This window comes from Protopterus annectens, chromosome 1.part2 (genome assembly GCF_019279795.1).
Source record: "Protopterus annectens isolate FY-2018-M chromosome 1.part2, PAN1.0, whole genome shotgun sequence".
Lineage (NCBI taxonomy): Eukaryota > Metazoa > Chordata > Ceratodontiformes > Protopteridae > Protopterus > Protopterus annectens.
Window position 1 is genome coordinate 589121867 of NC_056727.1, and position 27500 is coordinate 589149366.

Below are 27500 nucleotides of genomic sequence, written 5' to 3' on the forward strand. Positions count from 1 at the left end.
TAAATATCTCTCATTTTTTCAGGGTTTACTAAGGTGACAGACAGATATAGAGACATGAGAAACACTATACCACAAAATTATGCTGTTCCACACCTTAGATACAAAGAGAAAAAGCAGCATAACAGGTTCCCAAAAGGGGTACAAGACGCTAGCCTTAAAGCCAGGGAAGTGGTGAGCATGACACATTATCATAACAGCCATCAAAATGGAAGGGTGACTCTGAAGAGATTATGCATTTGGTCCTTTTGCTCCTGGTAATTTGGGTTTGGGTCTGGCTTAGGGGAAGATAAGGCAAAGAAGTAACATATACCTGCAGTTAGAGAACATAAACAAATCATGTTTTATGTTGCAAAGTGGAGCTATGAGTATTCAGCAAATTACAGAACACAAAACAGTTCAGAGTACAACAGAATAAGGAGATGTAGAAGAGGTTATATGCAAACCAGAGAATGAAAGTGCATTTTAAAGTGCTCTTAACGGTTACAAAGGTTGTTGGTTACTAGCAATATGTATAAGCCTGATAAGCAGAGTGTATACCAATGCACACTGGTTGTTTAAGAAACTCATGTAAAGCAAATAAAGTAATGTGCTTATTCAAGAAATGGAGGAATACTACTAAAATATAAGCATACAACTTATAAAATGAGCAGGGCTTTAGCTTCATTCTAAAATACCTTTTTGATTGTTTTACGTAATGAAGAAAGCAAGATAAAGTTCATTTCACTTTTTTCTGTCAATACAATGTATTCGCATTTCCACGCAAAAAGAATGTCATAAGTGAAATGCATGGTGGTGCCATGAAAGCATTATTAATTTGTCCCCTCCCACCACCACCACACACACACACACACACACACACACACACACACACACACACACACACACACACACACAGTAGTCTGACTTTCTGAATTCATGAATGATGAAATTGTGAGTTCTCTTGATCAAATGTCTTTGTTTGTGTCTTTTGGCTTTTCCCGGTTAGGGGTCGCCACAGTGGAACTCTGGTCCGCTAATGATTGGCAGTTGATTTTTACGTACCGGCTTGCCAGGCCTGACGCACAACCTTTCAAAGTTTCGAAACTTCGATCTTATGGTCTCAGCCATTTGAAGTTTGAAGTTTTGAAACTCCTAGTTTCTGAAGTATATCTATATGTATATATGTATGTATATGGGAACACTTCACAATGCTGAAATCCTGAAAGATCGAATTTCATATGGCCAAGACCATATGATCGAACTTTTGGAATCCTGAAATTGTGAATGGAGATCTGCATACAGCACGGAATGGGAGATTTCCCTTTTCCTCCCTGTCGTGCGATCTCAGAGTTGGAATATTTAAGTAGTGAGGGTGTGGGGGGGGTGCAAGGGGGCTTGCCCCCTGCAGAAACATTTAAATTATTGGGGTTTATTTTTGGGATTTCTTTCAAAATTTCGACATTCCAAAACATTGATCATATGGTCTCGATCATATGAAATTCAATGTTTCGGAATTTGGAGATTCTGAAGTGAATCCATGTATATATATATATATATATATATATATATATATATATATATATATATACACACACACATCCTGGCAATAGAAAAGGAATAACAGCCAAAACAATGAGGCTGGAAGAAGGGACAACTACTGCAACAGTGATTTATAGAACACATACTGTAATGGTAAGTTTACCTTCAGAACTGTACTGTTTGACATTTAGATCTCTGTTGCAGTAGTCTAAGCTACTTGGGTTAATTACCATAGCTTAGAAACAAAGAGGGGAGATCCTTAATTAAAGTAACAATTCAAGAGCCACTGGAGAATGAACTCAGCAAATCTGGATCTTGACCTGGAAAAGGAACCCAGTTTGCAGTGCTTTGTAAATGTATGTACAGAGAACAAAGCTGCTGCCTCTAGAGTATTTTTAGAGTCCACCTCCTTTCAGGAAGCCACCTTGTGGAATGGGCCTTAACGATTTCTGTAAGTGGCTCATTATGGTGAGTTTGACAAAAGTCAATAGCATGAGACAAACATCTGGAAATAGTCTGCTCTTACACTGGTTGTCCTTTTCTTCTTACTTTCACAGGAGACAAACCATTGATCAGCCTTCTTGAAGAACTGAGTTTTTCTAGGTAGCATTTGAGCCTGTGAACATCCAGAATGTGAAGAATCTTTTCTCCTTTGTTCTTTGGTTCAGGGAAGAAGATTGGGAGACTAATAGTCTCCCTTAATGTAAACTCTGAGACCACTTTAGGAATCAAAGAAGGGTTACTTGTCAATGAAACCATGTACTTGTGAAAAATCAGGTAGGGCCAACTCACCATAAGAGCTTGTAACTCAAACACTCTCCCAGTAGAAGGCAGAGCAATTAATAAAGTAGTCCTCCATGTTAAGAACCTCAATTCAGCCTTATGAGCTGGTTCAAATGGAAAAAGACTAAGCTTTTCAACCATAAAGTTAAGGTCAGCCACCTGCTCTCTAGATGATCAGATATGTAACACCCCTTTCAAAAACTGTTAAACTTAGGAATGTTTAGAAGGGGGACTCAAGGGCAGACCAACAGAAATGGCCAACAAGTGAACCTTGATAGAGGAATAAGAAAGGCCAGAAGACAATATTTCTCACACATAATCAAGAACCACAGGCATCTAGCGAATGTCCTGGTCCTTGGCCTGGCAAGAACTAGAAAATCTTTTCCACTACTATATGTGTGATTTTTTATTAGGAGGTTTTTCACCTCCTGTAGTACCTGCCGCACATCCTCAGGAAAAAAAAATATGCTGAAAAGATATCTGGATTCTATCATCCAGTGGGCTGAAGGGTTTTCAGGTTGGGGTATAGCAAACAACTCATCTTGTGTGAGCCAGTCCAGTTTTGTGGAAAAGCCTATGGTAATTACCCTTAACCAGATTGAAAAGAAAGAAGAACCACTGTTGCCTAAGTCAAAAAGAAGTCACTGCCATTATTTTTGGGGAGTCCTTCTGGATCTTCAGAAGTCAGGATATCTATGAAAAGCATGGAAAGGGTGGAAAAGCATACAGTAACATTCATGTGTATGGGAATGAAAGGTCATCTGTTTTCCATGCCTGTTTACAAGGACTCCTGGAATTGAATTTGTTTAGCTGTCTGTCCTGAGATGAAGCAAACCGATCCACTTGAGGTATTCCATACAGATGCATCAATTTCTTTTAAGATCCCAGAGTGAAGTCTCCATTAATAATGGTCTGTCTTGTTCCTGCTTAGTTTGCCTGCAGCCAAGTTTTGATCTGATGGAATGTATAAATCCTGAAGAGTCAAACTGACATGTGTTGTTACACCCCAGGCTATCATGGCAAGTCTGCAAAGAGGGTACAATATAGAGCCCCTCCATTTGTCCATTTCATTATGTACTAAATAACTGTGGCATTATCTGTATAAACTTGCAGAGGTCTTGGGAACTAGAGATGATTTAAGGCTATCAAAGCACTGGTCACTGCCAAAATTTCTCTGACAGTTATGTGTTTCTGTCTGTTGTGAAGGTTCCACACAGCATGAACTTTCAACTCTTTGGAAACCACACCGCAAACTATTAACAAAGCATCTATAGTGACAAACTGGAGAAGGGGTGGAAAACAGAAATGGGAGACCTGTATTGCAAGGCATCTGGTCTAGCCAAAAGAAAATCTCCCTTCCTACAATTCCCAAAACAGGGATCCTACATGATAAATGGTGAAGATGCTGAGTCCAGGTTGACCCAAGGTAGCATTTTCTTCCTCATGTGGAGTCTTACCATAGGGAGCATGAGAATCATTGATGCCATGTATCCCAATATCCTGAGAAATTTCCTTGCAGATACATGGCTTTCAGTGGAGAAACACAGAAGAACTGTTGGAGCATTTCTGCTTTGCCTGGAAGAAGAAAGACTCTTCCCAAGCAGAGTCTATCAGACATCCCAGGAATACAATATTGTAAGAAGGGATGAGATAAGATTTTTGTAAGTTGGTTTGAAAACCCAGACCAAGTAAGAGATTCTCAACACTCGCTACATACTCTTGGCAGCTGGAGAAAGTGTCTGCAGAGCTAAAACAATCATCTAAATATGGAAAGTCAGCAATAAGCAATTACTTGAGCTAGACACTTTGTGAATACCCTTTGTGCAGTGGAAAGTCCAATGGGTAAGACAGAGAACTAATAATGTAAGTCAGACACAAAAGATCTTAAAAAAAGTCTGAACAGCTTAGCAATTGGAATTTTTTTCAATAATTTTTATTTTCATTTTGCATTTATAAAAGACACAGATTTTTTCATATTTACAACATGACCATAAGAGAAAGTTATACATTGTAGTCAATATAGAAACATGAAGGTCATATAACAAACCTATTTGCACTATGCACATAGATGCTTTCTCAAACAAGTTTAAACAATATAAAGGCAACACAAACATTAATGTTTGCAATACCATATTTTGTTGTGAGTTTGTGGGTATATTGCTAGGTTCCCTTATAACACGTTACTCTATAGTGTGCATGATATCTTATGCTAGTATGATATTAAAGGTTTGTTCCCAAGTTGCTCGAGTTTTGCTGTTTTTGTTTCTTTTATTCATTACTATTTTGTGAGCTAATAGGAGTTTAATAGCCACTTTCTTAAAACCCTCCCAAGAGATGTTCATAGAGTCTATATATTTGAGGACTATATATAGTTTCATTAATGAGAATATGGTTATAAGTGAGTTTGCTTGTTTTACTGAGAAGTTAGATGGGCAAATATGTAATATGATAAATTCTCATGTAAGTGTTGATGACTGATATCCCACTTTTTCTAATTGCAATTTCACTGAATTCCAGAGTTTATAGACGCATTTGCAACTCCAAAATATATGCATTAAATCTGCTATCTGATCCTTGCAGTGTGGACAGTATGGTGATTTTGTTGCACTGAGTTTGTGCAGTAATGCAGGTGTGAAATATGCGTTGTTATTTATCATAAGCTGTGTGTACAACAGTTTTTAAGGGGTATGCTTTTCAGTGTTATGTTAATTGCATATTGCATCTGGTGGTCATCCAAAGATGGCTGTATTTTCCTCCAATAGTTAAGAGAAAAGATGGTCTTTCTGGAATTTGAATTCCCCTATCATTTTGTATGAGTTTGTTATAGTTTTCTTTGTCATGAGGATAGTCTTCCAGAGCAGAGTGCATTTTTCCATGTCACTATTGGGTACGGTAAGGTTTTGGAGGTAACTGGAACACATCTCTTTGATTTATCTAAGCATTATGACACAAGACGTAGGTAGATTCAGATTATTTCTCATTTCTTGGATAGTACAATTAAGTAGTGGGTAGATATCTTGTAATCTTTTTTTCTTTTAATCGGGGAAAGGAATCTAAATCTAGCATCTTGTTATTTATTTTTAAATTAGGGTTTTTATGGAGGGGTTGTAATGTTATCAGAGCTTGACCCAGGTTTAAGGAATGAAATAGTTTTTGTGTTATGTTTATAGAATGTTTTAGAGGGTCTATAATTTTGTGCACCTGTAGATCTTTTTTGTTCAAAAAGGGAAGTACTTTGGGATTGATGCCTAGTGATTTGATGTATCTGTAGTGTATTATCACCCATGGCTGTGACCAAGTTTTTGCTGACAAGTTATACTCTGCTAATCTCAGTATTCTGTTAGTGTGGATAATAGAGTAATAAGTTTTAAAATCTGGTAGGTTCAGACCCCTTTGTTCTTGGGGAGTGTTAGTTTCTGGTACAAGATTCTGGTCTTTTTAGGATCCCATATACATTTTGCTAGGGAGGTATGAATTTGTTTAAAGAATTTATTATGTATAGGTATTTGTGATGTCATAAATATATATGTTAGCCTAGGTAGTATGTTTATTTTAATTACTGAGACATTGGCCAGAAATGGAAGCTTAAGATTGTTCCACCTTGTACAGTCTTGTATAATGCTTTGCCATTTAAGAGTTATGTTATGTTGGTAGAATTTCTTATTGTTTTGAAAAACAGTGATTCCCGGGTATTTTATTTCATCCTTTACTTTTATGGTGTCTAAAACTGGTATCAATGAAATAAGCCTGTTTGGCCTCAAAGGGAAGATATTAGTTTTATTAAGGTTTAGTTTGTAATTAGACATACAGGAAAATTGTTCAATTGTGTTTATTATTTTGGTCATATCGGAGTTTGGTCTAGTGAATATATATTTAAATCATCTGTGAAAGTGGAAATATACATTTTGAGGTTATGTATTGAGGGGGGATTATGATAAACGTTTTGTTTAATATATAAAAACAGTGGTTCTAGAAATAAGTTAAATAGAAAAGGCGATAGTGGACATCCTTGCCTTGTTCCATTTTTTATCAAAATTCTATTTGACCATGTTTTATTTCTGTAAAGAAAGATTACTATAGAGAATTTGAATAATCTGTACAAAGTTGTTAGGCATGTCAAAACAAGGTAATGTTTGAAGTAAGAATTCTAGGCTGACCCTATCAAATGCCTTGTGGGCATCTACTACCATTATGTAAATGTTAATGTTCTTCTGATATGCAAAAGATATCACTGCATCCAATGTTAGCGTGTTATCACTGGTCTGTCTATGCGGTGTGAACCTGGATTGTTCTGGAGAAATGATTTTCCCTGTTAGGTTTTTTAATCTGATTGCAAGTATCGAAGTTAGGATCTTTGTATCTATATTTAAAAGGGAGATGGGTCTATAACTATCTGGGTTTCTGGGATCTGCATGTTCTTTTAATGTGAAAATAGTTTTGGAGGTGTTAAAGTGAATATTATTTATTATATAGTTCAGCACATGATATAGTACTTTAGCAATAAGGGGAGTGAAAGATTTGTAAAACTCTGAAGTAAGTCCATCCGGTCTGGGGGCCTTGTGTGATTTCAAATGTTTAATTGTTGTGATTATCTCATTAATAAAAATATGTTCCGTTAGTTTTTTTTTTTGTTGTTCTAAGTTTAGTTTAGGAAATTTTAATTTTTGAAGAAAAAGAGTTTTTCTTCCCTAGAGGCTTGTAATGTCTGTTCTCCATATATTTGAGAATATATTTGCTTGAATACTTTGATAATTTCTTCATTTCTTATATAGTTTTTGTCCCTGTAATTTATTTCTACTATATTTGAGATTGTTTTATGTTGTGAAATAATTCTGGTCAAAGCCCTGGAGGGAATTTGTGCTTCTTCTGCATAATTGCCTAACATTCTTGCCTCATAAAAAGATAGATTTCTGTTCTCTAACATATACAGGTCTCTGTGTTTTTAGGAGATCAACTTCCATTTGATTATTAGGGTTATTTAGTAATTCTCTTTCAAGTTGTTCTATCTTCTCTTTCAAGGTGTGTTTCTTTTTTAGTTGTATTTAATAATATGCTGCTTTTTTGATGAGTAGTCCTCTGATTTGTGCTTTGGCTGCCGCCCATTCTATGTCCATTGGGACTTGTGAGGTGGGAACATTTACAAGGGATGTTTTTAATATGTCCTCAATTTCTTTTATGATATCTATTTTGGTAAGCAGATTAGGATTTAATGACCAGTTGCGACCTCTATTTGCTAGGTACCGTCATTTGTCCCAGTTGTTATTCAATGTCATTTTGGAATGGTCGGAGAAAAATCTGGTGTGTATGACTATTGAGGGATCTATGTTAATAAGTATGTCTGAGATTAAAATGTAGTCTATTCTCGATCACATCTTGTGGTATTGGGAATAGAATGCAAACTTCCTGGTTGTATTGTCATTATTTCCATACTTGAAAGGGTCATACAGTTTAAAATCTTGTTTAAAATTCATTTAGAGCTATTGTAGCTTGTTTATTATGAGATTTGGTTAGGTTAGATTTGTCCTTTTCTGGGTTTTAATATATATGTTCCAGTCACCTCCAATTATTATATAGTGATTTTTAATTTGGTTTAAGATTGAGTAAAGTGACATAATAAAGCGATGTTGGTTGTTACAGGGTGCGTATATATTAAGCACCATTATGGGATTTGGTGATACTGGGTTGGTGAAAGTTACATAACACCACCATCTCTCTTTATCACTCTTAGTTTCAAGCATTTTATCTTGAAATTTTCGATTATTTTGGCTACACCAGCACTGTTAGTCTTACCCTCTGATGCTATAATTTGTCTTATCCACTTCTTTTTACCAATATCTGACCATTGCTCTGCAGTTAAATGCATTTCTTGTATCAATATAAGATTGGCTTTGGATTTCAAGGTAAGGTGCAGAAACAATTTCCTTTTTTCTTTATTTTGGAGTCTTTAACATTCCATGTCTCAATTTCCCATATTCATGTGTTAAAATGTTTGTTTTGTCTGATGTATGTGTTAACTTGTATTTGTGATTTTTGTATGTATTGCTGTAGAGTATTTTTGGAAAGCATCGAACTATTCCTGCCCCCTCCCTGTGCCTAACCACCATATCCCTGGACCAGGAATAACCGGGGGAATATAATGAGAATTTGTTGTATACTATAAATTTCTCTCTGTTTTTAAGTTGTGTATTCTCTTTGTGTGTAGGTATAAAACATGGTATCCCCCTTACATTACTATATACAATACGATCAAAGCTTAGCAAACTAGTTCCCTAAATAAGCACTGCTGCATCATAACCCTAGTCTCTTGCTTTAACCTACATACAGTTATAGTAATGTGTAAAGATAGCTTATAACTTTTTCATTTATGACTTAATCCTTCTGATAAAACATTTTGTAAACAGCATGTTAGTATTCAAATCCTCAGTTAGATAAAACAAGACACATAACAGTATACCATGCCTTTTATACTAGGGTTGTCCTGGTCACACATTTCTTCTTCCTATGTTTCTCTTTCCCTACTTCAATCTGTTATACTAAAGAACTTCCCTATTTTAGTTATACAGATTACTGTAACAGCCTGATATGCACACAAATTATGTTATTGGCACCTATAGATAGAAGTAAGAATGCAGGGAAAGAGAGAAAAAAATGTTTTCAAGCTTATATACTTTGTTATAGTCTACACTTTCAGGTTATAATTATGCTTTCTGCAGTTAAACAAAAAAAAGTTTATATTAGTATGATCAGGTATTCTCTCCTTTCTAAAGTGTTTTTATTGTCATTCTCTCAGTTATCTTAATCAGACAACAGTATTTCTGTCATACAGCCTTTAAGTAAGCAGATTCAGACAGTCTCTCATTCAGTAGTAAGGCTGGATTCTGCATAATTAGTTTTAATACGAGAGTCAAAGCCTCAGTGATTGTTTTAATGAAACAGTACCTTAGACATCAGATTCTTGTTATGCTGGTTTCTGGTCATCTTCTCAGTCAGGTTTTATCTTTTTAGTTGGTTTTAATCGATTTTTGCATTTCTAAGACAATATTCATTTCCTAGCCTTGCTGTGTCATTTCAAGTCATTTTGGATTTGCAATGGAGCCTTTTGAGCTCGAAGGGGGAATGAATTTACATACCAGAGTCCCAGGAAGTGGAGCTCATTCATAAGGTGCACATCAGAAACGGCAGTTGTATTTTAGTTCCTACCAGTTTTCTTTTACATTTCCTGTGTTCCTCATGGCTCCCATCATCATTTTAAGGGCCTAGGAAGCAAGGGGAGGCTCTCAGAGTTGGTACCCATCCAAAAGGCTCGCAATTCGACCGATTTTTCACTTGAGTCATTTTCAGTTTCTGGATGTTTTATTTTGTTTCTGAAGGTGGAATCTGCTTAAAAATGGCTATAAATGTTTGTTTTGCTTCTTTGGGGGCTTTTACAGTGAAAGTGAGAAGGTTTGGGTATTTCATCTGGAATTTAATTTTCTTTTCTATTAGAAACTTGCAGTATGGAGACAGAAGTTGTCTTGCTTGCCTTATCTGGGTGGGCAGGTCTTGAGCCAAGGAAATTTTATTACCATTCCAGGTGAGTGTCCCTTTCTTTTTAGCTGCAAAAAGTATTTTATTTGCATCCTGGTAGTTTAAGATTTTAATATAGATAGGTCTTGGTCTCAGAGGAGATTGCATTTCTCTCAGGGCTCTATGAGCTCTCTCTATTATCACGTTGTGTTTCTTTAGGATCATCTAGCAGGGATTTAAAGATGTTTTTAATAGCTGGTATTAAGTTGTTATGAGTCACACTTTCAGGTACTCCCCTTATGATAATATTGTTTCTCCGAGCTCTTGCTTCAAGGTCTATTATTTTTGCTTGTATGCTTTTCAGCTTTTTGTCATGGGAATCAGTTCTCTGCACTATAGAGTACATTTTTATTTCCTTTTCAAGTATTTTTGTCTCTGATTTTTTAACTCTGGTTAATATTTGATTAAGTAAATCTCCAAATGTTAGAAACTGTAAGGTTAGATCCTGTATTGCTTGCTGCATAGGTAGTAAGGCTGTTTTAATGACTTCCCGGCTAGCTGGCTGGTCTGTCCTGGTTTTACTTGTAGATTTAATATTATCTGGCTGTTTATTTGTCCTTTGTCTCTTTGGAGTTGTATCCTTATCTGGTGAGGTTAGGACCAAGAATTTGGTTTTAGTTGTCAGTCTCCATATTATTTTCTTCTTTCGACATCTTGCAACTAGGAGAGTTTTCAGATTTTATGTGTAACAGCAGGGCCTCAGTATCACATGGTTCCAGTTGTCTGGCAAAATCTTGGCTAATCCTGTCATTTTTAAAAGGAATCCGTTGCTTTTTTCCCTTCCTTTGATTGCTCTTTGTTATCAGAAATAGTTATTTAGTCTTATTTCTGTGTTTTTTGTGTTCTGCATTGTCTTCTGGGTTTATTTAATCCAGGGTATTTTAGAGAGCTAGGTATTAACAGTGCTTACAGAACAGCGGCCATCTTGAACTCAGCAATTGGAATTTGATGATAAGCTTTACCATGTACACTACAGAACAGATCAGAGATAAAATGGAATACAGGGCAACATTATAAACTCGGCAATTTTGGCAAAAAGCTTTAGAAAGGAACAACACTGGTATCCATGATCCTTCCTTCTTTGTCACCAGAAAAATCCATGAATAAAAGCCTTTGCCCACGTCATATGAGGGGGCGCTGGTTCTATTACTCCCTATGCAAGCATACAATGCAGAACAGGAGGAAACAGGGCAAGAATCCCCTGGAACTGTGAAAGGGATGGTCATTGTCAAGTGTACCCTGCTGAATTACATTTAAAACCCATTTGCCTCTCACAATCTGGTACCAGAAGGGAAGGGGTAGCCTCATGGTTATAGAGAGGTCACCAGGGTGGGGGTGGGGGAACCTGAACAGATAAATAATCATGCTAATTGAAAAGACTTCTTGATTTTAAGAGGCTTTTTTGATTTGAAGCATCCTTGCAATTGTTTTGAAACTCCTGCTTATCAGCCCATTACTGCTTTAATTATTTATAGAAAAGGGGAATTGAGGAGGAAGGGAAATCTTTATTCGTTTTAAAATGAGAGGGTTGAAATATATGGTCACTCTTTCAATCAACTTTCACCTTTCATCACACTTCTCAAGTAACTCAGCTATAAAACAGCCCAAAAAATTTTCCATGTCTAACAGAGAATATGATATTTTAACTTTAACATCTTCTGTGAGGTCTTGAAAATGTAGCCAAGCCTGTCTTGTCATTACTGACTCAGTAACAGCAGCACCAAAGGAAGAATTTATAGCATCATAAGCACACTTTAAAATATGCTTAGTAATATGAGAAGCAGATGTTAAAGAGGCATTCAAAGAATTTCTAAGTTCAGAAGAAGAAGGAATATTAACTATTACATTTTGCATGTTGTCAAAACATAAAAGTAAAACCTTTCAACATATGAGCTTGAGAGTTTAAAATCCTGAAAGGTAATGTAATAGTGGAATTCACTCTTTTCCATAACATGTCAAAAGCTTTTCCATCCTTGTAAGAGGGAATGGGGTTAGCAATAATAATCTGTTAAGCAGAAGCAGATTTACATAGAGAAATTAATGCTGGATCTGCTTTAAGGTTGGAAAACATACTTGTGAGTTTGAGGCACACTGTATAACCTGTTAGGTTTACTGTAGGTAGAAGGGTGACTGTCAGGGAAAGTAGAAGCAGCAAGATAATCATTCTCTAAAGCAGGAAAAAAAGAGGAAGAGATGCAGATGTACGCAAATCCAACTGAAACAATTCATAATACATTTTCTGTGCAATAGGAATTTATTCTGGTCTCAAAGAACTTTTTTCATTTTAGATAAATTCTCAGAAAATAATAATTCAATAATTCTTCAAGAGGAATCTCTGAAGTTATACTTTCCTCTTGTATCAGACTGCTCAGAGAGAGAAGAAATTCTTGAAGTCAGAAGCATGGCTGAGGTGGGGTGAAAGGGGCAGTAACCCTGGATGTAACATAGTAGGGGACATTATTAGATTCTTCTCTTTTTTTATTTTGCTTGCTCAGAAGGTATGGAAAAGGCAGAACTGAGTTCCTTATCAGATCCCAGCATGTCTTCCTTGTCCACAAATGTAGAAACAAGATGGCAGGACTGTCTCACCGTTTTCACTTTTCCTAGGGAAACTCCTTGATTCTATTATTCCATCTGCAAAAATCTGACGCAGAATGGGAGGAAAAAAGGATACTTGATTCATAGGCAACGCACTGACAAGTGTCCCTCTGACAAATTATATATAAAACCCATCTATCTGTTACAAAATCTGAAGGTAATGCTACTCAATGCTAGAAGTCTAAACCTCAAAATGCACTCTCTCTCGAGGCACTCCTAAAAATGGAGAACATCGATATCTGTGCAGTAACTGAGACCTGGTTCAAGGCTCCAGAGAGCACCCCTGCAATACCAGGCTACAACTCTTACCACACTTTTCGGCCACCAAACCAGGACCGAAACACTAAAGGTGGAGGAGTGTCAATATTCACCAAGGATATTCACACCACCAGGCTAGTTGCCCAACACAATGTGTCTGAAATTCTCCAAGTGCAACTAACACTAGGTAAGACTGCAATCCAAATTGTAGCTTGCTACAGATCCCCCACCATACCCCAAGATTCTCACTACACCTTTCTAAACATACTGGAAAATATTAAGATAGAACCAAACACCCTAATACTGGGTGATTTTAACTTCCCTGCCATTAACTGGGAAAACTACTCCTGTCCCAACATCTTTGCGCAACGGTTCTTGGAATTCATAAATTCCAATGCCCTGGATCAACTAATCCATAGTCCCACCAGGGGCTCCAATATCCGAGACCTGGATTACCAACATGGGAAATCAATGCTCCATACCTATGGTCACCCCCTCGTTAGTCAGGTCTGACCATAAGCTAATCACCCTTAACATCCACATCCCACCCCCACCCCCCAGTAAAGAAACCACCATAAAAAACTTCTCCAAAGCCAACTTCATGCTACTCAAGTCAGAAGTGACAAACTTCATGACACCCATGCAGACGGGAACTGAAAGTTCAACTGCTGAATCCTACACTAAGGCACTGTACGAGCACATCCACTCATGCATGAATCGTGCCATCCCAAATAGAACCAAAATGCTCTCATCCAAAAAGGAAGCCAATCTGGTGGTCCCCTGCCATAAACAAACTTTACAACAAAAGGAAGAAACTTTTGCAGAAAAGAGGAAAATCCCAGGATGCAAAAAACTCCCTTACTAGCCTCAGTAAGAAACTGAGATGCCTCATAAAATCCTCCAAAGCTAGTTACGAAAATAAAATTGCCAAAGATTCCAAAGACAACCACAAAGCATTCTATAACTATGTCAAGAATCTAAATGGCAATGCTCAGATCTGCTCTGAGCTAAAACAGAATGGCATTAAATATACTGATCTGAAGGATATTACCAATATCCTGGCAGATCGATTCAGTGCCAACTTCTTCCCCCTCTCACCCCCTAAATGGCCCATCTCAGTACCGGAAGATTGCCAAATTCCAGTAATAATGGCCACACAGGTACAAAACGCACTCTCTAAAGCCAAGAATACAGCATCCATGGGACCAGATGACATCCTGGGCTGTGTACTACATGAACTACAATATGAACTGGCACCTCACCTAAGTGTCATGTTTAATCATAGCCTCACCTCAGGTTTCATGCCCACTGAGTGGCGCAGATCTACAGTTATCCCAATCCACAAGGGGGGATCCATCTTGGATCCCGGAAACTACCGTCCCATCAGTCTGACAAGCCTTATCTGCAAGGCCATGGGCGTATTATCATGGAACTTATAAACAAAGACATTGGCAACATTCAAACACTGGACCCCACCCAGTTTGGGTTTGTGAAGGGCCGATCTTGTCTCCTGAACCTGATTAACTTCTTTGAATCAGTCTCCAGAGCCATGGACAAGGGTAAGGTGGTCCACACAGCCTATCTAGACCTTGCCAAGGCCTTTGACACCATCCCCCACTCTGGAATCATAGATAAACTTACTAAGTTGGGCATTAATCCCTATGTCACCCAATGGGTTGCTAAATGGCTTACTGATAGAACCCACACTGTAAAAGTAGCCGACTCCAAATCCAGCTCCAGACAAGTGACAAGTGGGGTACCTCAGGGTTCAGTCCTGGGGCCGCTCTTGTTTGGCATCTACTTCTCTGAAGTACAGGTCAACACTAATGGACCCTGGCTAACAAAGTTTGCAGATGACTGCAAACTGGGAGCCATTATTGAATCCCCAAATGATGTGGATACTCTACAAAAGGGCCTTACAGAAACAGATGCTTGGTGCCAGAGCCATGGGCTCAAGCTCAATGCCAAGAAATGTATTGTTATCCCCTTTGGGAAAAAACATGTATCCATGAATTACCATATAGGTGGCAGTACACTAAACACAGAAAGTGTGATAAGAGACTTAGGGACACAGGTGGACAGTGGTCTCACCTTCGATAACCACATCGCCACAACAGTCAGGAAATCCTTCTATGTGGCACACCTCATCACGAAGGGCTTTTCATCCAGAAAAAAGGAGGTCATTGTCCCACTGTACTCATCCCTCATTAGACCCATTATAGAATACAAAGCCCCATTTGGTATGTACCTCTCAAGACATCTGCAACAACTGGAAAGGCCTCAGAAATACCTCACTAAAAGAATCACAGGCCTAAAGCAGATGCCATATGCTGACCATCTAAAAAAACTCCAGCTATACTCTGTGGCATATAGTCTACTCAAAGGCAGTCTCTGCTTAACATACAAGGCCATGTCAATCCCTGAGCTGTTGGACATGCTCCACTTAAAGAAATCCCAATCCCTCAGAGATACACACTCCAGGGATCTAAACCTTGTCATCACAATGATCAAAACATGCTGGAGGGATAGGTTCCTGACCCAGAGACTCCCCATACTCTGGAATAGACTGCCCATACATGTCAAGCAGAGCGCCTCCTTGGCCCTCTTCAAAAGGAACCTTGATGATTGGATGGGAGATAGGAAATTCACCCCAGGGATCACGTCAGTCGCCCTGCTAGACAGGGGTCCAGGAAAGTAAATAATGTGGGAAGAAATAGCCAGGGAATTGTTATGGCTAGGCTTGTATAGGCCCTAGGGCTGATAGCCTAGTATCAACCTATGAACCTATGAACCTATGAACAATCTGGTACCAGATTGGAGGATAACATCTCAACTGTCTGTAAACATCTAGGGTATGACAGATGTATTCTTCCTTGTTGGAAAAAAATTAGATAGAACACAGGTAAATGTGTAGGTTGATTTGGATTTGGTTGCCTCAGAATCTAACCTGAATCTAATCTGTATAAGCTGATTCAGATCAGATTCTAAGGCAACCTTAGGTATGAAGGAAGGGTAAGTCTGGAGTGATATGGGAGGGACACATTAATAGGAAATTATATGTAGCTACCACTTTTGATGTTTTTAGTGCACAGGTTGTCAATATTATTAAATATTTGGGGGCTTTTTACTTAGGTTTAAGGAATTTGCTAACAATTTGAGTGTTACCCTGGTATTTTCATTTAGAGGGGGGAGAAGTATCTGGGACATTATTATACATAGCAAATTTAAGTATTTCGTTTATATAGTGAAGTGTCAGCTAAAGGAACATTTAAATGTTTGAAATGTCCCAGTTATAAATATGTTGTAAGTAGTTTTGATAAGATTAATGGCATTTCTTTCTATTCAAATGAGAAATGTTACTGCTGTACAGAAGGCATTATATATGCTTTGAAATATCCTTGTAATTTGTTGTATATTGGGGAAAAGAAAAGGCCCTTTAAGGTGAAATTACAGGAACATGTGAGGGATATCAAAAATGCTAGAGAGACTAGTCCTGTAGCTATGCATTTTAAAATTTGTCATGGCAGTAATTCTGAGGTTCTAAGAGGTACTATTTGGAACAAACAGTAATGAGCACGGAAGGTATTGATATTAAAAGAAAATTGCCTTTTAAGGAATCATTTTTTATTCTGAAGTATGGTACCCTAACCCCTTGTGGTCTAAATGTTGAATGCAATTGAAAATTGTTGTTATATAAGTTATAGAAGTTATTTAATTAGTTGATTAATTAGTTGATTATTTAATTATCTGATTGTTTAATTATGTTTAATGTATTTAGGGAATTGTATGTAAGATGTTTGCACTCTTTGAAGGCAGTTGTTTGCCGAGGTGCTAAGTGTTTTTTAAATAAATCAACTATCCAGTTTCACTGGTCTTTTCTTTGTTGTTTTATATATATATATATATATATATATATATATATATATATATATATATATATATATATATATATATATATATCAGTTGGCTTTTTAGTGGTCTATCTAAGAATGGAGTGAAACCCTGTCCTTATCGAAGATCAGTTAGGGTGGAGAAGAAAACAAGACCTGTAACTCTGAAATTCTTTTTGCAGAAATGACTGCAACAAAAAAGCTTCTAAGATAATAATTTTGTCTGTGCAGAAGGAGTGGGCTCAAAGAGACTTCTTGTTTGGGCTTCCAGTAGAAAATGATGTCCTACAGAAATGGTGCGGTAGGAAGGTGCCACTCAAAAAGACTTACACAATTTATGAGACGCTATGAAATGCAAGGGAAAGCCATAAGATAATTTGATATCGATGACAGTTTATATTTAATAGTAGAATAAAGAGAGTCTGAATCAAATAAATGCAAAAGGAAAGTACAGTTGTGTAAAATCTTACCATAACAGTAGATGTCCTTCCCTTCACTGTTGCAGTATTCCTTGCACAAGAGGCCCCCTGCCAAGGGTAGCCCAATATCTGGCCAGTATACCAAAACCTTAGGTTGTAGTAGGGACATCGTACATCACACATATGCTCCCTACTCATGGTATAGGGCATAAAGGTGACATACTGACAAACTTTCCTCAGAAGTGAGGATCCCCAAGAAGAACAACACCCCAAGGAGTAAAGGAGGAGCATGTGCATACAAAACGAAAAAGGGGGGTTGGGAGGGAGTGACTACTGCAACAGTGAAGGGAAGGGCATCTACTGTTATAATAAGATTTTACACAGCTGTACTATGACCGTCCACATCACTGCTGCAGTATCCATTACACTAGGGAGAGTGCCAAAGCTTAAGATGAAACTTAGGAGGAGAAAGATCCTCAAGAAAGCCATGCAAGATAGCCCTGGCAAATCTGGCTCTAGCTGGAAACCATACCCAACTTATAATGTCTGGTAAAGTAGGCACAGAAGTCCAACTTGCTGCCTTAAGAATGGAGTTGGCATCCATTCCTTTGAAAAAAGCACCAGAAGAAGCCACAGCCCTGGTAGAATGAGCCCTAACAGAAGAAAAGAGACTTTTCCCATGAAAAAAGTAACAAAAGGAAATGGCTTAGAGATCCAGGAAGAAATAGTTTGATTAGAAACAGCCAAACCTAAATAACCAGAATGAAAAGAAACAAAAAAAAATGCTCAGATTTATGAATGGCTTTAGTTTTGTCTAAATATTAACTGAGTTATCTATGCAAATCCAAGGTGTGAAGAACCTTCTCACCAGCAGACTGCGGCGAAGGGAAAAAAAGTAAAAAATGAACAGACTGATTAAGAGACAACTCATTAACCATAATTATTATTTCACACATTCAATGGGTGTTATTATACATACATATATTTACTCAGTAAACATAGCTGATTGTCCCTTAGGGGTAGGTTAATATTGTGTATTTTCATATATTTTTTATATTTTTCATATTTCATACACTATTACGGCTTTAAATCATTTTTTATTACTGTTATCATATGGCTTTAGGGTTTTTTAGTTGAAAAGGAGATATATTGTAGACACAATTTGGATTTATACAGCTTTTAATGATATATAGCATATTGAAATTCAAGTATTTACATGTATAATCATTGGATGTCCTTTATGAAGTCTATATGCTCATGATTATTTATGAGGTTTGTGGCCTGATTGGTCTGTACTGTGGGTGTGGATTATTTAAACTGGATGCTTATGTGAATTCTGTTTTACCTTGATAAAGTCTCTGAATTCGGAGACGAAAGCACTTGATTTTGAACATTTTACTTCATTTATTTTCTTTTTGTGATTAAGGAGTGTATTACTTTATATCTGGAGGTCTGGATCATTTTTTGGTTGTATATGTATTCCCTTACATCGCTGATGAACTTTCATCAAATTCATCTAGAGCAAATACATCAAAAAAGTTCACTGACGATCGATCACAGAGATCTAAAATAAAAAACAACAAACTAAAGTGATTGCAAATGTAAACAAACTATTTACATTTGTATTCAATTAAAAAAACATTATTTTTACATGTGTGGGGCTCCACCCCATACACATGCCAACAAAGAGGCTCCACACCCCCAGAAATTATGAATATTAACTAGACAGATGAGCAACCACAGGGAAAGGGGATAACTCACAAAATTATATTATAGTCAAAATGCAATAAAACACATGGCTGCCATATATCATAGAAATCATAGCAAAATACATAGTAACTTGGACCCAGTTGTCCTTTACTCCTTGCCAGTACACCCACCCCCAGACACTACCCCATTTTTCAAGAAGTGACAAATATACACAGAAAGAGATATTCAAAAGGATTGCCCTCTGAAGTCAATATATGCATTTTAACATATATATGCCAGTAAGTTTTAGTTTTCTTTTTTTTTCTCTTTTATCTTGGTTACCCAGTTATGCTGCAGGGCTAGCCACCGAGTCGTATGAACTTTGGCTCTAGATGATTGACACTGTTGGTGTGACTCTTTGACCCCATGTGCAAAAATGGGAAAATGTGTTGTGGATGGATGGATGGATGGACTCAGTTACACTCAACAATATCCTCGGTCATAAACTTATGTACTCATCGGAAGAAACAGTGGAAATACTAGTTTCTGTCAGAAAAATGAGCTATCACTGGGTATTCAGGTTTTCCACATTGTGCCCTGAACAATTATCTGATCTCTGATCACCAGAAGTTGGGAAAAGTATTCATTTCTCTTAAATAAGCAAACAAGATTAGATATATGAATTGATATTAGGATAAGTAATGCAACAGTACATCATATTGTGTTAACGTATCTCAACTGAACTGTTCTTTTTATTCCTACATTTGTCGCTTCCACATTGCAGAAAACCCTTTAATATAGGCATCTGATTATTCAGATTCAACATGTTCAAAGAATAAATTAAAGAAAGCAATAAAACACCTTAGATATTATCTGCAAAATTGAAAGTCACTGAAGCATTCTGACTTTCCGGCACTTGAACCTTTGTATCTCAGTTACTACATATCAGCTAAACTTAATTCAGTTAAATTAGGTAAAGTTAATTCAGAAATGCATATCCTGTTTAATTAGTTTTATTTTACCTGTTTGTTGACCAGAATTCAAAGATTGATGCATACAGTTCTACTTTCTTTTAATACAACTGCTTTCTGTTATTTATATATCAAGAGATTTATGAAAGTTATGAAAATGCCATAAGCACTGAAAAAAATTGAAATAACCCATCTTACCCAGTCATGAAATCACCAAAAATATATAGGCCATTTAAGTTTGGAGATTCACATCCCCGGTAGATATAGCCTCCAGTGACTGACTTTCCAATATGATGGCTGTATGCATAAATTGGAAGGATGTCATCTGGCAGAGAAAAAAATATGATTAGTATTACAATGTCATCATCAATAAATATTCTAAGCTAATTATTCTATATGCAGCTTGTTCTAGGATTTTATTGTATTTATTCATTCATTCATTCATTCATTGTCAAATGACTGCAGGTAAAGCAAAAACAACATAAAAACAGTGCTCAAAAACAAAATTTGACAGCAGATAATAAATACCTCATTTACATAGACAATTGATAAACTACAGTTCCTAAGGCAATTAAAATAAAAAAAAACAAAACTAGTTAAAATATAAGAAATAATATAAATGGTTTATTGGAAGCATACTTTGACCTGAATGTAGACTTCCTCAAAACAATATAACCAAGTATTTGGCTGGGCTAAAAAAAGAAAAGGCACCTTCAATATTGCAACAATTCTGTAGAAGCTGGGTAGCAAAATATCAGTGATGAAGTTACGTACACAAGGTCCATGGTTTCAGATTTTGATAAGGTATGTGATATTAATGCAGATCCCAGCAATGGCTAATTTAATTTGTTTACAAGTGAAATTATTTATTTATTCATGAGCAGAACTGAGCAATACTTCCTCAGTGTTAACCAACTAACATGGGTGTCACGCATGTATTCTACACTTGTCCAACTCGGCAATGAGAAGGGGATGAATATTGACTGTAACAAGCTATGCGTCAGATTATTTTGTATACTACAACTATCATTATGAATAACAGTGCTGCATTTGGCACAGAATAAAAACACTCTCATTAACTGATGTCCAACTTACTATGTCAAAAGGTGAAGTGAATGAGTGATTTAACTTGGATTATAAGACAATATTTAATCAAGGGGGACTTTAATTAAAAACAGAAATTTGTTATAGCGCAAGTGGTTTTGTGAACTTGTGCCTATAAGTCAGTATATCACTATCTTATCAAATGATGGAAACATTCACATTGAAAAGAAGACAACTTGGGGATAGTGTAATCTGTAAGCTAGCATGCATTATTTGAAAATGCTACTGAAATATGTTAACACTAAAGAAGTAGATATGCAGTAGAATGAAAGCAAAAAGGAATGATATTTGCAATTTAGTATGCAAACTTTTTTTTTTACATTTATAGTGCCAGTAGGAAGATAAATGTTAACAACAAATTACAAGAAAGATGTTGAATTTGGAGCCGTAAAGGGTAGGAAACATTCATAACTTCACTGGTGTCAAAACTGGGTGGAATTTTTATGTGGATAAAAAGAATAATGACCCCTACAACACTGGTTTTGTCCACATTTTTAATGCCCCTAGCAGTGGCAATAATTAAAGCAACATTTTTTTTAAATATAAAGCAACATTTTTTTTAAATATAACACAGCAGTTGTTGCCTCAAAATGATTTAGCAGTTTCATGAAGACCTCTATAGTTATCAGACTCACAGAACCAATCATGAAGAGCAGTGAATGGAAACAACAAGGACACTAACAAGAACAGAACCATCATTACACCATGTTAGATGCTGGTATCCCTCATGTTCAAGGCTAAGAGGCACATGGAGGAAACAAGTATAGAGTCATATTAATGGAGGCATGAGTATGCTGATGGAGAATGTGAGTACTGATTCATCCAGTGCTGATAAAGAAATGTAATGATAGTCATTGTGAACTTCCTTCCCCAACTCGTTTTGACTTGCGACAATGATGGGGATAACTGCTCGTAACTTTGACATGCATTCAAATGGCATATTTAGTGCTGCAAGTAATCATGCTATATTCATGAACAAATTAATGTGTAGCTTTGACTTTCATGAGACTTGCACACACAGTGTTTTGAATGTTTATTATACAACAAATGATGGCATCAATTTGCATTAAAGTAAGATAGCATTTGGCATAATTAGTCACGACAATATACTTGAACTGTCGGATTCACTTCATAACACTGAAAGCTCAAAACACTGAAACTCAAAACACTGAAACTTCAAAATCTTGAAAACTCAAAATACTGAAACTCAAAACACTGAAAACACATATCATACATATACTGAGTTTAAACAACATAAATCATAGCACTTTCCACCAAGTGTAAGCAGGTGTGCAAGCCCCCCCCCCCACACACCCCGACTCCAAGAATGTACTTCACTACACTAAGTGCAATCTTGGTGCTGATATATTTAAGTAGCAGGGGGTGTGGGGGCAGGGGGGCTTGCCCCCCTGCTTATACTTGGTGGAAAGTACTATGGATTTATGTTGTTTAAACTCAGTATATGTATGATATGTGTTTTCAGTGTTTTGAGTTTCAGTGTTTTAAGTTTTCAGTGTTTTGGTCTTCTATATCATGAAGTTTTCTCATTTTCAGTGTTTTGAGCTTTCAGTGTTATGAAGTGAATCCAAACTGTCATATTTAGTAAAAAATATAAACTGTGATGAGTGAGTTAATTAATTTAATGAACTGTGAGAAAAGCATTGCTGCTACACCTGAATATGTCACATAATTAAACCACTTTCTAGAAAAATTCATCAGGTAGATCACTAAGGGTAGTGCTCTTGTTCATGCACAACTATTCACAATTCATCTGAAAGTTTTACACATGAAGATAGCTGAGATTCACTAGGAATAGATAATAAACAACAGATAGATCTAACAAATCCAGTATTAAAAACAGAAATATGTGTTACTAATGACAGACAAAACCTTGAAAGCTTTACATATTTTAATCTGCTTTGGCATATGTTTAATCAGAATGAAGCTGCTGTACATAAAAAGCCTTGGATTTGCACTCACTGGTAGGAACAGTCTAGATTAAACTAATTTTGAGCTGGACAGATTTACTAGGAAAACAGGTTTGAAAATGGGCCACATACAATGCATGCGCTTGAGTCCCATCTAGTTGCAGTCAGCAGTGTCACAGCTGGGACCTTATCTGTCTGACAGATTGCAAAATTTGCTGTACATGCTTGTATTGGACCACAAGTTCAGGCAAGGTGTGGCATCATAGGTTCATAGGTGTGTACTAGGCTAATGGCCCTGGGGCCTTTACAAGCCTAGCCCATAGAAGTGCCCTGGCATTGTGCCGCCTGTCGATAGTTCCCAGTGCCTTTATCATGTAGAGCCACTTGAGTGATCCATGGGGTGAACTTTCTATTTCCCATCCACTCATCAAGATTTTGCTTGAAGAGGGCTAGTGAGGTGCTCTGCTTGACACGTATGGGAAGTCTATTCCAGAGCATGGGTAGCCTCTGGATTATGAACCTATCCCTCCAGCATGTTCTGTTGATTGTGGTAATGAGGTTGAGGTCTCTGGAGCATGTGGTGCACAGGGAATGGGATTTTTTTTAGATGTAGCATTTCTAACAGAGCTGGGTCAAACATGGCTTTGTAAGTCAAGCAGAGATCGCCTCTTAGTAGACGATATGAGACAGAGAATAGCTGGAGTTTTTTGAGTCTGTCTGTGTAGGACATGTGTTTAAGGCCTAGGATCCTCTTCGTGAGGTACTTTTGTGACCTCTCCAGCTGTTTCAGGTGTCTAGTGAGGTACATGCCAAATGGGGCATTATACTCTATGATTTGTCTAATGAGGGAAGAGTAGAGAGAGAAGATGACCTCTTTCTTCCTGGATGCAAAACCCTTGGTAATGGGATGTGCCACATAGAAGGACTTTCTGACCACAGTGGCAATGCAGTGGTTGAAGGAGAGGTTGCTTCAACCTGTGGATCATGGGGAGGAAGTGGAGCTGCTGGCTATCACTTGAACATGCAGCCAAGTTTGAGGAAGTTAAGTTCAGAAGTAGTGGGGATACAATGGGAGCTTCTGGGTTTATGGTACAACCTGGGATTTTTGATGAGGGTGGCAGGGGAGTTTTAGGTTTAGGAAACAATGAAAGAATTTAGCTTTAGGGAATGGGACAGGAGTTTTAGGTTTCATAAGTGACTGGGGAATTTAGGTTTAAGGAGCAGGAAGGGAGTTTTAGGATTAAAAATAATCAGGAAATTTAGAGAACAGCAGGGAAGTTTTGGGGTTAGCGAGGGACTGTGGAATTTAGGTACAGGGAGAAGGAAGGAAGTTTTAGGGTGAGGGAGTGACTGGGGAATTTAGGTTTAGGGAGTTTAGGGTTAAGAACCAATATTTCTGGTTAGGGTTAAGGACTAGGTGAAGGTTTTATGTTTAGAGTCAGGGTTCTGGGAGGGTTTTGTAGTTTACTAACATAGGGCTGTGGGAGATTGAATAGTTTACAGAGACTGAACTAGTGAGATATAGGGCATTGCTATTTCATGCAAGTGGCAAAGATCAAGTAAGCAGTAACCTCCAAGCACACAAGCACTTGTAGTTGACCTGTCTGGGACCTCTTCTGAGACATACATTAATCATGCTCTAAGGAATAAATCATTTTAATAAACTGTAGGTCCCAGTACTATTCACAGTATTTACAGATAGCTGTGGAAGTATTAGAGAAATATTTGTTAAAAAAACATATATACTAAAGCCTGACGATAGTGTTTAGACTGTTATATTCAATACAGAATGGTACATTAGTAAATGAACGTAATAATATTAGACATAAACATTTACAGGAAGGTTTAGTTTGCAGAAACATATGAGCTTAAACAACAAGAAGATGGTATGCTATATTATTATGGATGGAAAGGGGAGAGTATGTTGACACTGTATTTGTTTTCTTCAGGTAAACCATAAAATATTCATACATATCTCTTGTTTACCTAAGATTCATATGTCTAATAGACACAATTAAGACCTGTATTCTCAAGACAGGTTCATAGGTTCATAGGTTCATACTAGGCTATCTGCCCTAGGGCATTTATAAGCCTAGCCAGAATGTGTTTAGCTTTCGCCACCCATTTTAAATTTATTTTGCTATGCCCTTTTTCGAGGTTAGTATACTGTGCCTCTATCTAACAGTGACATAGAAGTGATACGCGGGGTAAACCTATGATCTCCCATCCACTCATCAAGATTCCTCTTGAAGAGAGTCAATGAGGGACTCTGCCTAACCTGGACTGGGATTTTATTCCAGAGTGAAGGGAGCCTCTGGGTTATGAATCTGTCCCTCCAGCATGTCCTATTTATTTCAGTGCTGAGGTTCAAGTCTCTCGAGCACGTAGCTCGATGGGATTTGGATTTTCTGAGGTGCAGCATGTCCATTAATTCCGGGTTGGACATGGCTTTATACGTCAGGCACAGATCGCCTCTGAACAGGTGGTATACCACTGAGTAGAGCTGGAGTTTCTTTAACCGGGCAGCATATGGCATCTGTTTGAGCCCTTTGATCCTCTCAGTGAGGTACTTTTGGGGTCTTTCCAGTTGCTGCAGGTGTCTGGTAAGGTACATCCCAAAAGGGGCATTGTATTCAATTATGGGCCTGATGAGGGATGAGTAAAGAGGCACGATGACCTCCCCTGATCTAGATGTGAATCCCTTCATGATTAGGTGGGCTATATAAAATGTTTTTCTAACCACTTTGGCCACGTGGTTGTCAAATGAGAGATTGATATCAACTTGGGTCCCCAGGTCCCTAATTACTTCTCCTGTACTTAATAGATTACCACCTATGTGGTAATTTGTGGGCACTTTGTTTTTGCCAAAGGGGATGACTATACACTTTTGGCATTTAGCTTGAGGCCATGGCTCTGGCACCAGTTGTCTGTTTCTATGAGGCCCTTTTGGAGGATGCTTGTGTTGGCTGGAGAGTCGATTATGGCACCCAGTTTGCAGTCATCTGCAAACTTGGTCAGCCACAGTCCTTCCGTGTTGGCCTGTACCTCCGAGAAATATATACTGAACAAGAGAGGTCCCAGGACTGAGCCTTGTGGGACACCACTTGTAACTGGTTTGGAGTCTGACATGGCTCCAGCAATTCTAACCATGTGGGTTCTGTCCTTGAGCCAGTTTGCAATCCATCTAGTGACATAGGGATTTATATTTAAGCTGGTGAGCTTATCTATAATGCCCGAGTGGGGTATTGTATCGAAGGCTTTTGCGAAGTCCAGGTAGGCTGTGTGGACCACCTTCCCATCGTCAATGGCCTTGGTGACTGTTTCAAAGAAATCAACCAGGTTTAAGAGGCAGGATCTGCCCTTAACAAAGCCGAACTGGGTAGGATCCAGTGTCTGTAGTTCCCCAATATCTTTATTTATGAGGTCCATGATGATCCTTTCCATAGCTTTGCAGACCAAGCTAGTCAAGCTTATGGGGCGATAGTTTCCAGGATCTGTTGAGGCACCACCTTTATGGAGAGGGACCACTGTTGCTGTCGCCACTCTTTGGGCACATATCCTGTAGTAAGGCTGAGATTGAACAGTAGTTTTATGTTTGGATATGGCTCTTCTTGGAGTTCATGTAGGACGCAGCCGGGGACACCGTCTGGTCTCATTGATGCTGTGTTTTGCTTTGGAGGCGGCTCTTACCTGAGCATCTGAGATGTCAGGGGCAGCACTCTGCAGGGATAGATATTTGCCCTTTTGGTGGGGAGGGGAGAAGTTTGCGCTGAACCTGTCAGCTAGGATGTTGGCAATGTCTGTGGGTTCAGTGTATTTTTTCATTTAGTAAAAAATATAAACTGTGATGAGTGAGTTAATTAATTTAATGAACTGTGAGAAAGCATTGCTCCACCTGAATATGTCACATAATTAAACCACTTTCATTCATCAGGTAGATCACTAAGGTAGTGCTCTTGTTCATGCACAACTATTCACAATTCATCTAACAACCGTATTAAACACAGAAATATGTGTTACTAAAAACATTGAAGGCTTTACATATTTTAATCTGCTTTGGCATATGTTTAATCAGAATGAAGCTGCTGTACATAAAAAGCCTTGGATTTGCACTCACTGGTAGGAACAGTCTAGATTAAACTAATTTTTTGAGCTGGACCAAACAAAGGATTTACTAGGAAACCAGGTTTGAAAATGGCCATATGTTGTAATGCATGCGCTTGAGTCCCATCTAGTTGCAGTCAGCAGTGTCACAGCTGGGACCTTATCTGTCTGACAAATTGCAAAGTTTGCTGTGCATGCTTGTATTGGACCACAAGTTCAGGCAAGGTGTGGCATCACAGGTTCATAGGTTCATAGGTGTGTACTAGGCTAATGGCCCTGGGGCCTTTACAAGCCTAGCCCATTGAAGTTCCCTGGCATTGTGCCACCTGTCGTTAGTTCCCAGTGCCTTTATCATGTAGAGCCACTGGAGTGATCGCCGGGGTGAACTTTCTATTTCCCATCCACTCATCAAGATTTTGCTTGAAGAGGGCTAGTGAGGTGCTCTGCTTGACATGTATGGGAAGTCTATTCTAGAGCATGGGTAGCCTCTGGAGTATGAACCTGTCCCTCCAGCATGTTCTGTTGATTGTGGTAATGAGGTTGAGGTCTCTGGAGCATGTGATCAGATATGGCTTTGTAAGTCAAGCAGCCTGCAGACCTCTAAGTAGGTGATATGAGATGAGAATAGCTTTCCCTCTTGTGGGAGTTTTTGAGTCTGTCTGTGTAGGACAT

General features: G+C 37.9%; 1 protein-coding gene across 1 annotated transcript in view; it reads right to left on the reverse strand.

Annotated features, from left to right (window-relative positions):
* HHIPL2 (HHIP like 2) overlaps window positions 1-27500 on the reverse strand; it is a 772856-nt gene that overhangs the window by 219975 nt on the left and 525381 nt on the right. Inside the window, exon 5 of the mRNA XM_044057856.1 lies at window positions 19891-20017. Coding sequence (XP_043913791.1) covers window positions 19891-20017 — 127 coding nt within the window. The remainder of the gene's footprint in view (window positions 1-19890; window positions 20018-27500) is intronic.